At 41.7% G+C, this 14,024-nt stretch overlaps 1 protein-coding gene across 1 annotated transcript in view; it reads left to right on the top strand.

The window, feature by feature from the left end:
• Positions 1–14,024, top strand: part of ARHGEF9 (Cdc42 guanine nucleotide exchange factor 9) — a 1,163,048-nt gene that overhangs the window by 1,108,593 nt on the left and 40,431 nt on the right. The window contains exon 14 of the mRNA XM_085608275.1: positions 1,265–1,508. Coding sequence (XP_085464401.1) covers positions 1,265–1,508 — 244 coding nt within the window. The remainder of the gene's footprint in view (positions 1–1,264; positions 1,509–14,024) is intronic.

Below are 14,024 nucleotides of genomic sequence, written 5' to 3'. Positions count from 1 at the left end.
ACAATGTGTGTGTTTCCTGTGGTGAAGTTTAAATTAGCCATTAATATGCCAACTTTGGAGAACTCCTCACTACATTCAGAAAAGTTGGGCAATTATTACCCCATAATTTTTGCTGTTCCCAGTTAAGCTTCTCGGGGGTAGAGGGAGCTTGTAGAAGCACTGGTATTCCTCACAGGGCATAAATGGCAACACCACCAACATAATGGATGGAATGCTTGAATTAATCTCAACAACTGGCAATCGCTCTGCCGCATTCTAGTCCATCATTTTATGCCCGTCAAACCACTCTAGACAAAGGCTCACCTTCTGCAAATCAGTACTGACCCTGATCCTCATGGAAACATGTATTGTCCTGAACTGCCAGTTGAGGCCCCCTATAGAAGAGACCACAAGCAACACACAACCGTTTCGACCTACTTCGGTCGTTATCAGTGAGGCATAACTTGAGTCCTATGGCACAGTGTGCCCGGGACCCACATCCAGTAGTTGTCGCCCTAAGTGCGAAAGGTATGCCTAGATGTGGATTGCACTCAATCTGCATCCTACTGATGAGGCCCAAACAGACCGAAACCTGTCAGGGTTGCTTGTGTTACCTTCTGGGGTGCTCTTGCCTGGCAGTTTGGGATGGAGCTGTGTCTGTACTAACTTCTATAAGGTTGGCTTCTGTCTGGAGTGAAAAACAATGGATTGGAATGTGGCCAGAGCAGTCGTCAACTGGTGAGATTAAAGTAAGCATAGCATGCATCACCTTGTTGTTTGTTCTCCTGACCACTGTGACATCTAGTTCTGAATTAGATTGGCAGAACCGCCTCCAGATGCCGTAGCACACCTATCGAAGGATGATTTTGGGAAATTGCTTCCTTGTAGTCATAGCAATGATGGCCTAAATCCACTTCCAGTGTTATTGTAAGCAGCAAGAGAACAAGATGATTGGTAACCAAGGAAAGAAACTGAAGTCACATCATCACAAAAAATGACCTTAACACTGACACTCTCTCAGCCCAATCTGCAGAATGCTGCAAGGTAATTAAAAAGTTTCTTGAACTTACTTTTGTACGCGATATGAAACTGAACATCTTAATTTGCAATGCAAACTACTTATGCTGCAACCCACTGGGACTCATTTGCAAAATAAACATCTCTGTCTAATAAGGTTGTTTGAATGGGCATGCATACTAAATATCAATTAAACAGTAATCTTTGTTGAGGTCATCAGAATACGCACCCACACTCACTGAAATCCTTCCATCCCTCTCACCCCCAGGACCTGATCCGAAGGGATATCCTCTACTACAAAGGCCGCATCGACATGGACAAGTACGAGGTCATCGAGGTGGATGACGGTCGCGATGACGACTTCAACGTGAGCGTGAAAAACGCCTTCAAGCTGCACAACAAGGAGACAGAGGACATACATCTATACTTTGCGAAGAAGCTGGAGGAGAAGCTCCGGTGGCTCCGAGCCTTCCGGGAAGAGAGGAAGATGGTACAGGAAGACGAGAAGATTGGTAAGAAGCCCTTGTATCTTACAGTTGTGACCTGTAGGATTTTTCCCACTTATTCTTAAATAATTCAGAGAGGATTCTTATAGATTGTTTAAAAGAAGGCTTAGTTGAATCAGAATAAAAGTTTATGTGGGGAGTTTGGCCAGGGGGGGACGCATGTGTCCCGGCTGAGCGCCGACGCTCGGGTCCGGTAAATGGCTGTTAATAGTCCTTAAGCATCGCCAAGACTGTGTACAGTGTTTTATTAAAGGTGAACGATGGTCCATCACTGAACTAAAGGGCTGAGACAGTATGGCCCAGAGTAACATTGATCTAGTTAAGCGAGGAGCACAGCCTGTGCAGTGAGGGGAGAAAAATGGCTGCCTACTCCCCACTGAAGAGTGATGGCGGTTGGTGGAGGTTTGAGAGGCTGTGGGACACGTCAATGCCTCCTTCGGGGAGTGGAACCCCCAGAAGGAGAAGCAGCACCTTTGGACTGAAGAGGATAAGCAAAAGGACATGGGTGGCCATGCAAGTGTGCTGCCCCGGCCTGTGTGCCTGAAAGGGCGGCGCTGTTCAGAGTGGTGCGGGTTGAGCTGAAACTGACCTGTAGGCCACACTGCTTCGTGAAACGAGAGCTGGGCAGTGGAGGAGGAGGCTGGGCTATTGAGATGACAATGTTCAGTTGTGGGGGCTTTTAAGCCCCCATGGAATGAATCTGGCTGAGCCAGAGCTGGGGTGCTGAACCAAGAGGGAGACAATCTGGGAAATCACAGGATGAGCAAATGACGACATACAGGCATATTTCCTAAAGAGGTTCAGGGGCCCGAGAAATGCTCGAGAGAGAGCCTGTTTTTCCAATTGAATCCTGAAACAGTGCAGGAATTAGAATTTTCAATGGTGATGATAAAAGACAATAAGGTATACAAACGTGGCAGACTTGATAACTGAAGACTCACTAGAATAGATGTGTAAGTTCTTCGAGGGTTGAAGTGATTTTGGGGCTCTGTTCTGACTGACAACAGGTAAGTCTTTCTTTTGATGCTTTTTTTGCTCCTTTTTTGGGCTCACCAAAGAGTTTGAGAATCAATACTCTGATACTTTTACTTGAATCCAGCCTCACAGTTAGGTTATTAAAAATTGCAGGAGGAGGAACTGGTCATGGCCTTAAATAAACCCAAGACAGCGAAAAGTGTGTCATTAAGGGACTCCTTCATGAGTCCAAAACAGGACACAGCTCTGTGTCCTGGTGCTTTTGCTGAGGGTCCTGCTGGGCTTCCTAAAGGTATGAATAAAGGGAAAGGAAGATTTCACCTAGAGGACACCTGAATAGGTTAGAATGCATGATGGAAACTTTTATTGAGTTTTGAATAATCCCACTCCGAAGTAGGCACTGCGACTAGCAAGGGAAGTATAGAATCGGCTTGATCAGACCCGGGTGACTGCTTGGATGCTGCCCCTCTAGTTTAGCATTAATAACCCACACAATGTTGTACTTATTGATTGAACAGAGTCACTACTTTAGTATTGTTAGCTTTAGTGCTAAGTTTTTTTTTTTGTTACATACCGCAGCCAGTCGAGAGCCAATGTTTCCCCTACTTCTGGGTATTTGATGGCCCACATAGTTGAAGGTGGGACACGTTTCAGTGGATCGAAAGCTGCCACTGGTATTCAGCTACAGGATGTGGGCCCAATACAATTCATATGACATTGATCAATATTTTGGCACTTAAACTACAAGGCTTAAACTCCCAATTGAAAAGGAAGACGCTATTGAAATGTCTACAATTCAAGGATATTGCAATAGCATTTTTACAAGAAGCCCATTTACTTTTAGATGATGTCCACATGCTCTACTTGCCCTTCTTCCCCTTGCAGTATCAACTCTCTGGCACCCCCAAAAAATGAGGGTCTGATTATATTGTTTTGGAAAGGTTTGAGATTTCAAGATAAATACAAATATATAGATAAGCAGGGTTGGCTTCTTCTAAAGGGACAGATGGAGAGCACATTTATAACCTTGCTTTGTATATATGGTACCTCAGAGACAAAGTCGCCGTTTTTCAAAGATATATTCTTGACTGTGACTGAGATAATTGGGAGGGACACTGATTTTAGGGGGGTATTTTAGTGCAACAGTACTTTACCGCTCTAAGAAGAGAATTGGCATGTCTAGTGGACCAACTATAATAGTAGATGGGATTAGAGACTTAAACCTGATTGTTATTTGGAAAACCCACCAACCCTATGAGAGGGACTACACATTACTTTCCAGTGGCCATAGGACATCCTCCAGGATTAATATGTTTTACACCCACAGAGAGGGTTTTTCTGTGTTCCCCATGAGTCAGAAAGAAATAAGTTGCTGTCTGCTCATGCTCCTGTGTCAATTCAATATGATCTAATGATGATAAAATCTGCTATAGAAGATGATGGCACATGAACGGCATTGCATTTTAGACCTTTTAGTGAGAAATGGTATTTGAGAAGCATTAGATAATCTATGTGCTATTCCTGTCCCTTTGAGTTAGATGGGATGCAGCTAAGGTTCTAATGAGGGGGAGCTGAAGTAACAAACCATAAAGGTTTTTGAAGGGATACAGCTTGTAAGATAGCACAAGAAAAGGACATATGATGACTGACAGCTGAACATGGATGTACATGCTCCTGTAAGACTTACAAGGAAGTGCAGAAACTAAGAGGGGATCTGGAACAGGTGCTTTTAGGTGAAATGGCAAGACATATGTTACAAACCAAAGAATGGTATTATGAAAAAGAGGATTCTTGCACACAAAATTAGAACAAACCATCTCCTGTGGAGAAAGTGTTTCAGATTTGGCACAAATAGAGAATCTGAAAGACATGAAGGTCAAAAATATTCCCTCTGCCCTGTTGGAATTATCAGATGAACCCATAGCTCTCCCATGAAGCATTAGATGCTATTAAGGTCTTACCGAGTAATAGGGTAATGAGGTCCTGGATGGCTATACTGCCTCCTTTAATAAAGTTTAAGGCGAAACTAGCGATACCCTTTGCCTTGTACTTTCAATTCCTTTTTTTTATCAACAGGAGAGGTAAGAAAACTATGATGGATTCAGACACTGGCCTGAACGCCAAGCCAAAGAAAGATCTCGAGTTATATTCCAAAATGACAATAATATATTTTTTAAAGAAAAAAAAAGGTTTGTTTAGATTATTGTAATCAATCAGCCTTGTAGAATTTTTGAGTATCCATAGAAAACTAGGGTGCCCTACTGGGAAGTGTTAAAACTGCTAGATGTTACAGCAATCGCTATGAAATTACTATGCTACCTTTCTGTATGTGCCCTTAGTTTCCCCACAGAAGCCCTATATACCCCTACTTTTGGGGTATACTTCTATCTGGGAGTTTATTTAGTACATATATGAAACTTACTGGCGGACAGACACATCTACACAGCTGCTTGGATGTTATTCCTTCATAATTACATTCTTTGGCTAGATTGTTGATGCTAGGGACATATATATATATTATCAAAGCGCGCGCACGGTGCGTGCACGGTGAAAAACCTTAAAAAAAAAAGAATATATTAATAAATACATAACTTAGCATTTAAAAAACCGTACAAATTCACTTACAAAACCATAGGTTTCACACACGTTATAGTTAGGAATTAGCATTTAAAAAACCTTGCAAATTCACTTAAAAAACCATAGGTTTCACACAGGTTATAGTTAGGTGGACATTTCACTTGTAAAAAACCAATTAAATTCCCCCGTTATAGTTAGTTCAGATAACTATAACTCGCGCGACCGCCACTCTATCACAAGGATGATGTCATCAGTGATGTCATGAGTGATGCCACTGACCATGTCATGAGTGATGTAATATGTGACGTCATGAGCAGTGGATTGCGGGCGCGCGAGTTATAGTTATCTGAACTAACTATAACGGGGGAATTTCATTGGTTTTTTACGAGTGAAATGTCCACCTAACTATAACCTGTGTGAAACCTATGGTTTTTTAAGTGAATATATATATATATATATATTCACTGAAAAAACCATAGGTTTCACACATGTTATAGTTAGCTGGACATTTTACTGATAAAAAACCAATGAAATTCCCCCGTTATAGTTACTGTAGGCAACTATAACTCACGCGACCGCAATCCTCTGCTGATGCTAATACTGTATTTAGACACTTATTTGCCCATATCTTCTTCCATTAAATTTTAGCTATACATATATTACAAATATTTTTTTTACATAAAGACACATATGTCATCAGCAGAGGATTACGGTCGCGTGAGTTATAGTTGCCTACAGTAACTATAACGGGGGAATTTCATTGGTTTTTTATCAGTAAAATGTCCAGCTAACTATAACATGTGTGAAACCTATGGTTTTTTCAGTGAATTAGCAAGGTTTTTTAAATGCTATTTCCTAACTATAACGTGTGTGAAACCTATGGTTTTTTCAGTGAATTTGTACGGTTTTTTAAATGCTAAGTTACTTTACGCCATTTGTGGCGTGCGCGCCCACTTAACGCAGTTCGTTCCGTGCACGGTTTTTATCAACTTTAATAAGCCCTGTACATTTGGTGGCCTTCGGCCACCAAAAGCACAGGGGGTGAGGTCAATGTGGATAGTGTTTTTTTTATTTCGATTTTATAATTTCATGTTGCCAAAATTACGTTTTTTTTCTCTATTAATAAGCCCTGCACATTTGGTGGCCTGCGGCCACCAAAAGCACAGGGGGTGGGGTAAGTGTGGATAGTGTTTTTTTTATTTTTATTTTTTTACCGTAAGCGTACGGTAAGCGTACGGTAAGCGTACGGTAAGCGTACCCCGCGAAATTGCCGAAAAAAAAATAAAACCGTTTTTGCTCTTGGGGGATGTTTGGGGACTCCCTCAACATGACTATGTGGGAGGGAGTTGTCAAAACAGCCCCGTAACATGTTTTTGGCCATCATGTTTGATAAACAACACTCAGTGCGAGAGACAAAATGGCGGACGCCGCTTCCTGGTTTCGGCCGATTCGAATGTTTACTAAGATCTAAGAGCCAATCAGAATCGCGCTCGCGCACGCCACCGTAAGCTTACGGTAAGCGTACGGTAAGCGTACCGTAAGCGTACCGTAAGCGGGCTCAGATATATATATTGATTTAAAGGCTATTTTCTCAGAATCTACTGAACAGATTTACACCAAACCTACAAAAGGCACTTCCTTGACCTAGGGACTACCTCTCTGCCAAATTTCTAGTAATTCTGTTCAGCCGTTCGGGCTGTAGCTCGTTCTAAAGGTCCTATGGAAAAATGCATGGGAAAAACGCGTTTTGGGACCCCCCTTTTATCTCAGCCCCCGCTTGACGAATCCCCCCGAGACTTTCAGGGTAGGAGCGGAGCGTAGCGCCCCACCTATTTTGAGAAATTCGCGAGGATTCGTCGACCGGCGCCAAAGTTATTCAAAATAGAATGTTGAGGTTTTCCTATGGAAACGTGGTCCTAACTATAACTACCTACTGGCGACCGCCAGTAGGTAATATATATATATATATATATATATATATATATATATATATATATATCCAAATATAGCGAGGCTATATCACCATTATTTTCTGCTCATAGCCCTTTGTTGAAACTTCAACATCATTGGAAGGTCCCTACTGGTTTATGCATTCAGTGGCAGCTGCAGTGTTGCACAGGTAGTAATTCCTGTGCTCCTATTTGCAGGCATGGAAGGAAGCACAAGAACCAATAGCAAGCCACTCGCACCATGTCATGCAAAGCGTGTCAGCAAGATGCAGGGAGAGTCATTCACCAGTTGGTAGCGGGTTACACTCAGCAAGCAACCAAGTGGGACACAGAAGGAGATTCGTAGGTGTATTTGTAGCCTAATGCAGGGTACAAGTTGCGCAACATCTGTTAGTTGAGCACAGGCTTTGAGCCCTATTGGTTATTGGAGCACAGGGAGGAACTAATGCGCCCCGCTAACTGAATACAGAGAACAGGTCAAGTGGCCAGGCACAGACTGAGCTTTGTGGCATCTGATTGTGGGTTACATGGAGTAAGTCATGTGCTGTTTGCTAATGGAGCGCAGGAGCAAGGCATGCATTTTCTACTAGCCACAAATAGGACATGTTCCTGGCAGCAGTTGGTAGCTGGATTCGGGGAGCTAGGTGATTGGCAGCTTTTAGCGCATCACAGGGATCCATTCATGCACTCTATTACCTGAACATTGAGGGTGATTCATGCACTTTCTGCTCAATTGGACACAGAGAGCAGCTCAGGCACCTAGACCCAGGGAGCAAGCTGCATTCTCTTTGGTCACTCAGCAGGTCATACGCCTTTAGTTGGGCACCAGCAGCGCTTCAAGCACTCACCGTCTGATGATACGAGATCCGAGTCATGCATAAAGAATCTATCTGTGGAACTCACATCTAGCTGAGGATGTGCTGGATGGAGGTTGGAAAATACTGACGTCAGAATATGATGTAAATAAAAATACATGCCTGTTTGGGAAAACCTGTACATAATGTAAAATTATGTATTGCCACCCTTTAATAATTACGATAGCAATGCACCTCTGTGTATCTGGTGACATTTCTAAACCACATGAGCTTTGCTGGAATTATTTATGATGTCACTGGAAGCCCCTTGAGGACTAATTCTCTCTTTATTCAAAGTAGGTCATTCATTATTCCTATTTTTGGGCTGGAAACAGCTAACATTTTCTTCAAAAAAATGCCTGATTCAGTGTGCGCTGATATGTACCTGCAGTGCTTTGCTGGAGCTGTGCAAGCCCAGTCTTTTAGGTGTAGTCACACAAAGATGACACCGAAAAGCAATGTCATCTTTGTGTGACAACACCAGAAGAACTACTGACGATGTATGGATGTCTGTCTGTTGTTGCTATTAAAGACCCCGGCCTATATCTGTTGGAATGTCATACATTTCCTTATGCCTCCTCTATTCAATAACTTGAAATCCTAAATTAAATATTCATGATCCGTTTTATTTAATTTCAATCGTAGGTACAGTTTATAAACCTAAACATTCTAGGCTTGGGCGGAGTTCGCGGAGTTCCACTCTGCAGAACTCCACGAAGTGACTCAAAAAAAACCACGATGAGACGCGGAGTTTCGCAAGTGGCAGAGTGCGTTAGGTCATGCCGTTCACGCTGATTTTTAGCTCCGGGTGTTTATTCTACGCTGGGATATCAGCACAAACAGCACCATGCGCAGCACAGAGGGCGCGGCTTCTTTCTAACACTCGAATAGATGTTCTACTCGAGTGGCAGCTTCCTCAATGCAAAGAAAAGTTTTCTCAAAGAGAGCAGTAGCGGCCATCGGTGACTGCCCACGTTGAGAAATCTTGCCGGGAGGTGGTCTGGAGTAAGATTTTCTTTGCTCGCTCTTGCAAACTTAACGTTTGTGAGCACGAGAGAGGAAAAAAACTCCATTGAGTGGCGTGTTTGGGAACCCTGCAAACGCCGCGAGCGGAGTGCAATTTCACGCCCAGGCTTAAAGCACTCCTAAATTATTCCAAAGTGTATCAGAGATATCCGAGTATGAATATGCAAGTGGGTCTGCTCTGTGCTTCTTCTCATACTATTATTGGGCGTTATGTGCTTTGGCTCTGTGCTTTGTAAGATGGTGATTCAAGCGCGTACAATCTCCCGCTCGCAATGCTCTGGGGCCATGATTGTGACGTTCATTAACCGCGCCTGGCATCCATAATTCATGCTGAGCACCTCCGCTTTAAAAGTGAGCCAGTCTGGTAGTGTTTCTGTTTTCAGTGGTAAAACCGTAAAATGAACTATGGATATACCATGGCAAAGCCCACTGCCCACAATCAAAAAAGTGGGTGGTATTTCAAATATGATTCGCTGTTCCCAGTCACTCCTGGGAAGTGAGGTGTAAAAATATTAAAAAACCGGATTGCACACAGACCCTAAACAACACCTTTAGTTTATAAGAGTTGTTGATCATCTGCTAGTTTTTTTGTTGTTACAGCTAACTGTTGAAAGATTACATGCATAACTTTAGTAGCATCTATATGTCTGTGCCCATTCAAGAAATGTGGGTGAATAATGATACACGTAAACAAAAAAAAGATTCCTATTGTTAATTCTACTTTGGTAACTGAATTGTTGCTTACCAGAAAAACGTAGTAATTTTCAGATTATGTATCTATATGCCACCAACATAAAAGAACCAACAACGTTGCACCTATAAATTAACCTGTACATGTTAAAAACACTGCAATAAGGATTTGACATCCATAATGAATTATTTTACATTGTTATTAACAGTAACATAGTCAAGGTAACGATATCAGCTGCATGCACATTATTTGACATTTCAGGTGTACATTTTTGAAAAATGGGTGCACTTTGTTCCTATTGTGCAAGAACGTTGGCTAAAAACGAAACTAGCAATATCTGCATAATACACTTTTTACTTGCCAGGCTATCCTTTTAGAAGCACAAGAACCAAATAGACAGGTGAAGAAGGAGATCTCTCAGCATTATCTGTGCACTATGGAGATTTTTATATGGCAATGAGTATTTTGGGGCAGTGCCCAAGAGCTCAGCACCTAATGCTGTTTTGTACTGTAGAGATATTAATGATATATTTCCCATAGCACTAGTGTTAATACACCTGCAGGAAGTGGACCACAGACACAAAGGAACTGGTAAAGAATGGAAGCACTTCACACTTAAATAAAGACTTTGTAAATGCCTTCACCTCCTTTTAAGAGGGACGGATACAAATCACAAAATATATTTAGAAGTAGGCTCGGCTTGGCATTTAGAAGTCGGCTTGGCCATAATTAAATTATGACCAGTGGGGTACAGTGTTTTCAATTCATTTCGCTATCTCGATTGGCTTACTTAGACAATATGTAGTTAATGTGTGACAATAACACACATATACACAATCATCAATTATGTTTCATTGTTTCACAAATTAGCTGAATATTCAAAACTAAAGGTATATGATTTTACAGTCTGAAGGTTGGTTATATCACACAAGCGATATTGTATCTAAATGCCGATATCTTGTCGTTTGTGCATATAACATCACTGAAATAATAAAGTGTTCACATATAACATTTGATATATTCTATATTTTGGAACACAACAATATAGAGTATTTAAGAGGGTGGAGAGTATACTCACCATAAAAGCAGCTTTCTTGTCTTTGTAGTTAGCCCTCTCCCCACAATCTAAGAGGCCTGTGCTCTACCCATAACATGTGAAGCTATGGGCCAGCCTTATTTCTGCATCTAGTTATCCCTCAGGTACCATTGATGTTAGATTTATCTCCTAGCACTGGTATGTTCTACACTTAGCATTATTATATATCTGTCAAAATGGGATTGGCTACTACCTTATTTGTATAACAATATGCTGTACACCATACAAGAAATCAGAATATTTATATTTTAATTCTAAGCCCCACACAACAATTAAGAACTCATCTGATGCCAACATTGAATTTTACATCAGATAAAGGCGCTTACTGAAATATGTTAATGGACTGCAGAAGTGTGTTGTCAATTAAATTACAGAATTGTTTAATAAATGCGAAATCTCAGCTGAAGCATGTGTCTGCTTTGATTGATTTCTTTTGCAAGCATGGAACGCTAGGCGTTTATGGAGATTCATCTCTGCACAGTTTCACAGAATAATATTCTAAAGATGTATTGTGACTGGGTAATGATGTTTTGCAGTAAAAAAAACTAGAGAAAATAGAGGCCCGGGTCACGTGCAATTTCATTGGTCAGCTCCACCCCCTTATGTGCTATGGAGGATAAGGTATGAAATAATTCACAAAAGAAGAGTAGGCACAGAAAACGTCAATTGTTCCATCGAAAATAAATAACTTTCGTTATTCTACAGATCAAACTATTGTCAAAATCTATGCCAATAAATATAACTAGGGTTGCCTTTGATATAGAGAAGTGCGTAATAATTCAATGGAATAATTTTTCGATTCTTATGTTGAATTTATTCCAAAATGCTTTATTACATGTCCAAAGGCAGTGAAGTTATTACCCTTCGAGAATAGACACTTTCCAACTTCAGAGACAGAGGGAAGGAGCCATTGTGGGTTTGCAAGCCAATTGCACCGCTTTTACAAGCACATTGGTGATCCCACAAGAAGCATATGTGACCTCAGCGTACAGAATCCTTTCCTGGATTCCCACAACGACTAACAAGCTTATATTTATGTAAAGAATTGAAAGAGAAGATGCTGCTGTGCAGTCATCGAGAAGATACAAATACATAATGGTTTCCCTGCAGCAAAGGAATTAATTTGGAAATGATGACTTACTCAAGTCGCCCTATTTCGAGAGCTGTCCGTGTTACCATGGCTGCAAAAGTGCCTGTTTCTATGGCAACCAAGACCAAACTTAAAAAGTGTTTCTGTGTGTCATGTAATTGACCTATAGTTCAACCTAGCTGGCAATTGTATATTTTCTGACGTCTCTCCCGATACGGTTCTGAGAGATATTCCTAGAATCTTTATTACATCTGTTGGGTGTAATATTTTCAGCCGACTTGATTTCAGCAGAAAGCGCGTGTTCGAGGCCGGAACCATTATTGAATATCTCAATGTTCTCTGGGATTTGTAGTCCTGGCTCACCTCAGCTTAAGCAGTTGGTTTGTAGTGACCACAACCATTGGAATGAGTATGGACTATGGAAACTCACTATATTAAGGAGTGCCTCGATGGTCCTACTGTCTGATCAATTGATTAATCTGAACTCTGCAGCTCACTTTAATTACTGGAGCTCAGAAGTTCGCACTTGCAGCATCCTTCTTGCATGAGCTTCACTGGGGGCCAGCCTTGGTGGCTCTCATCTTTAACATACAGAGAGCATTGAAGACATAGCTCTATAGGGGAATTCCACAAATGTCTAAAATTCAAGTTGTCCTTGAATGGCCAGTGTCAACTGGGGTATGTTTCTCAGTCTCAGCCCCTCCCCTACAGAATGCTCTTCTCTCACAAAGATATGTCCAGTCACTTATGGAAAGCTGTCCCTGCAGGTGTGGTACGTTGACCGTTGTTGTCCTCGTCATGCAGTTTTCAGCATTACTAGTGCCATGAACCAGAGTTTACTAGCATCTTACAAAAGATGAATTAAGCGTAACAGAATCAAAAACTGGACTGGAATGTGTTTCTGATGCCATGGAATCATCCGGCAGACTCCGGAAATGACCTGCCTGCTTGTCCTCTGATGCCTGTTCACCGCCGTGGATGTCTGTCACTACACTGCCTTCCACATTGATTCTGCTCCTGATGTGTCTGTCTTATTCCGCCTGCTGGACCTGTATATGTGGTGCTCATAACTGTTGCCTTTTGTGTAATTAGCAGGGGTCCTGTCCAGTGCACGTATGGTCATGGGATCAGGCAGTCTTTTGTGTTTTTCTACCTTCTTCTGTTGATCAAATAGACAATATTTTACTGAGTGGTGCAGTGTGAGTTCATCCAAGCATCAGGCAGCAGTGGAGATGGTCAGCTGATCTAGGGTCATGAGCTGTAGCGGCTTCTCATGCTTCGGGAGCATTATAGGATCATGAGCTGAATGGAACCTCATGCCATTGTGGACTCCCTGACAGGTGTGTGATGAACTTGTGCAGTCACCATGGGCATGCTAATATCATGAGCTAATGGGATTAGAAAATCATCCGGCAATGTCAACAAATCAGCTGAGGGTATTTTCATGTTTAGGCTGTAGAACCTAGAGACACGAGGGTACCTTTCATACCTACCCTCAAGCGCACTACTCCATATCGAAGTTGTGGTAGACATCTCAAAGCATCATGACGTGCACTCGTACAGTATATCAGCAGGCAAATACACCAGCCACAGACACACGCGTGCACCATGAAGGTGGAATGGTTCTACGCTTACTCAGCACCATCCCCCCTTCTTCGACCTTCGAAGTTTAATGTAATTAGTACCGAGTATGTTGGGTAATAATAGTTGTGTTTCTTACATATGAAATCCATCTATATTAATATGTGTCTGACCACTCCTGGTCTTGATGCCTTTATTGGTGTAACTTACAATGGACTGCAGCAATGCTACAACACAGCCTTGAGTTTACAACACTGAGACATTACCTGAACCTTCAGGTAAAATACCATTTATAGCACAGCTTTCCGATTTGTTGAGCCACAAGCCCAGTGTGCAAACACTTAAAGGATACTGTACCCAGCAGGGTTGTATCTTGACAATTGCATTGCTGCTGTCTGTAAAAATAGTATGTGAGCCTCCAAAAGCCAGGGCTTTGCACTGTTTTTAGAATCTGACGTGTTTGGAAGTGTAGAATGGACACCGACTGCTTTTGAAAATTCTTTGTACATAGACTCATTGAGGAAGTGCTCTAATCTATTAAAGTACATATCTTATTATTGACAATTGAATGAATTATCAGAGAATATGGATACCTCTCATTAAAGGAGAATGTTAAGATTATTTGAATCCCATGCCATTATCTGACATCATGAGCTCTTTTGATATTCTAGACCTACAGGCAC

Source organism: Triturus cristatus, chromosome 5_2 (genome assembly GCF_964204655.1).
Source record: "Triturus cristatus chromosome 5_2, aTriCri1.1, whole genome shotgun sequence".
NCBI classification, from domain to species: domain Eukaryota; kingdom Metazoa; phylum Chordata; class Amphibia; order Caudata; family Salamandridae; genus Triturus; species Triturus cristatus.
Note: the sequence above shows the minus strand (reverse complement) of the source record. Positions and strands in the feature narration are given on the sequence as shown.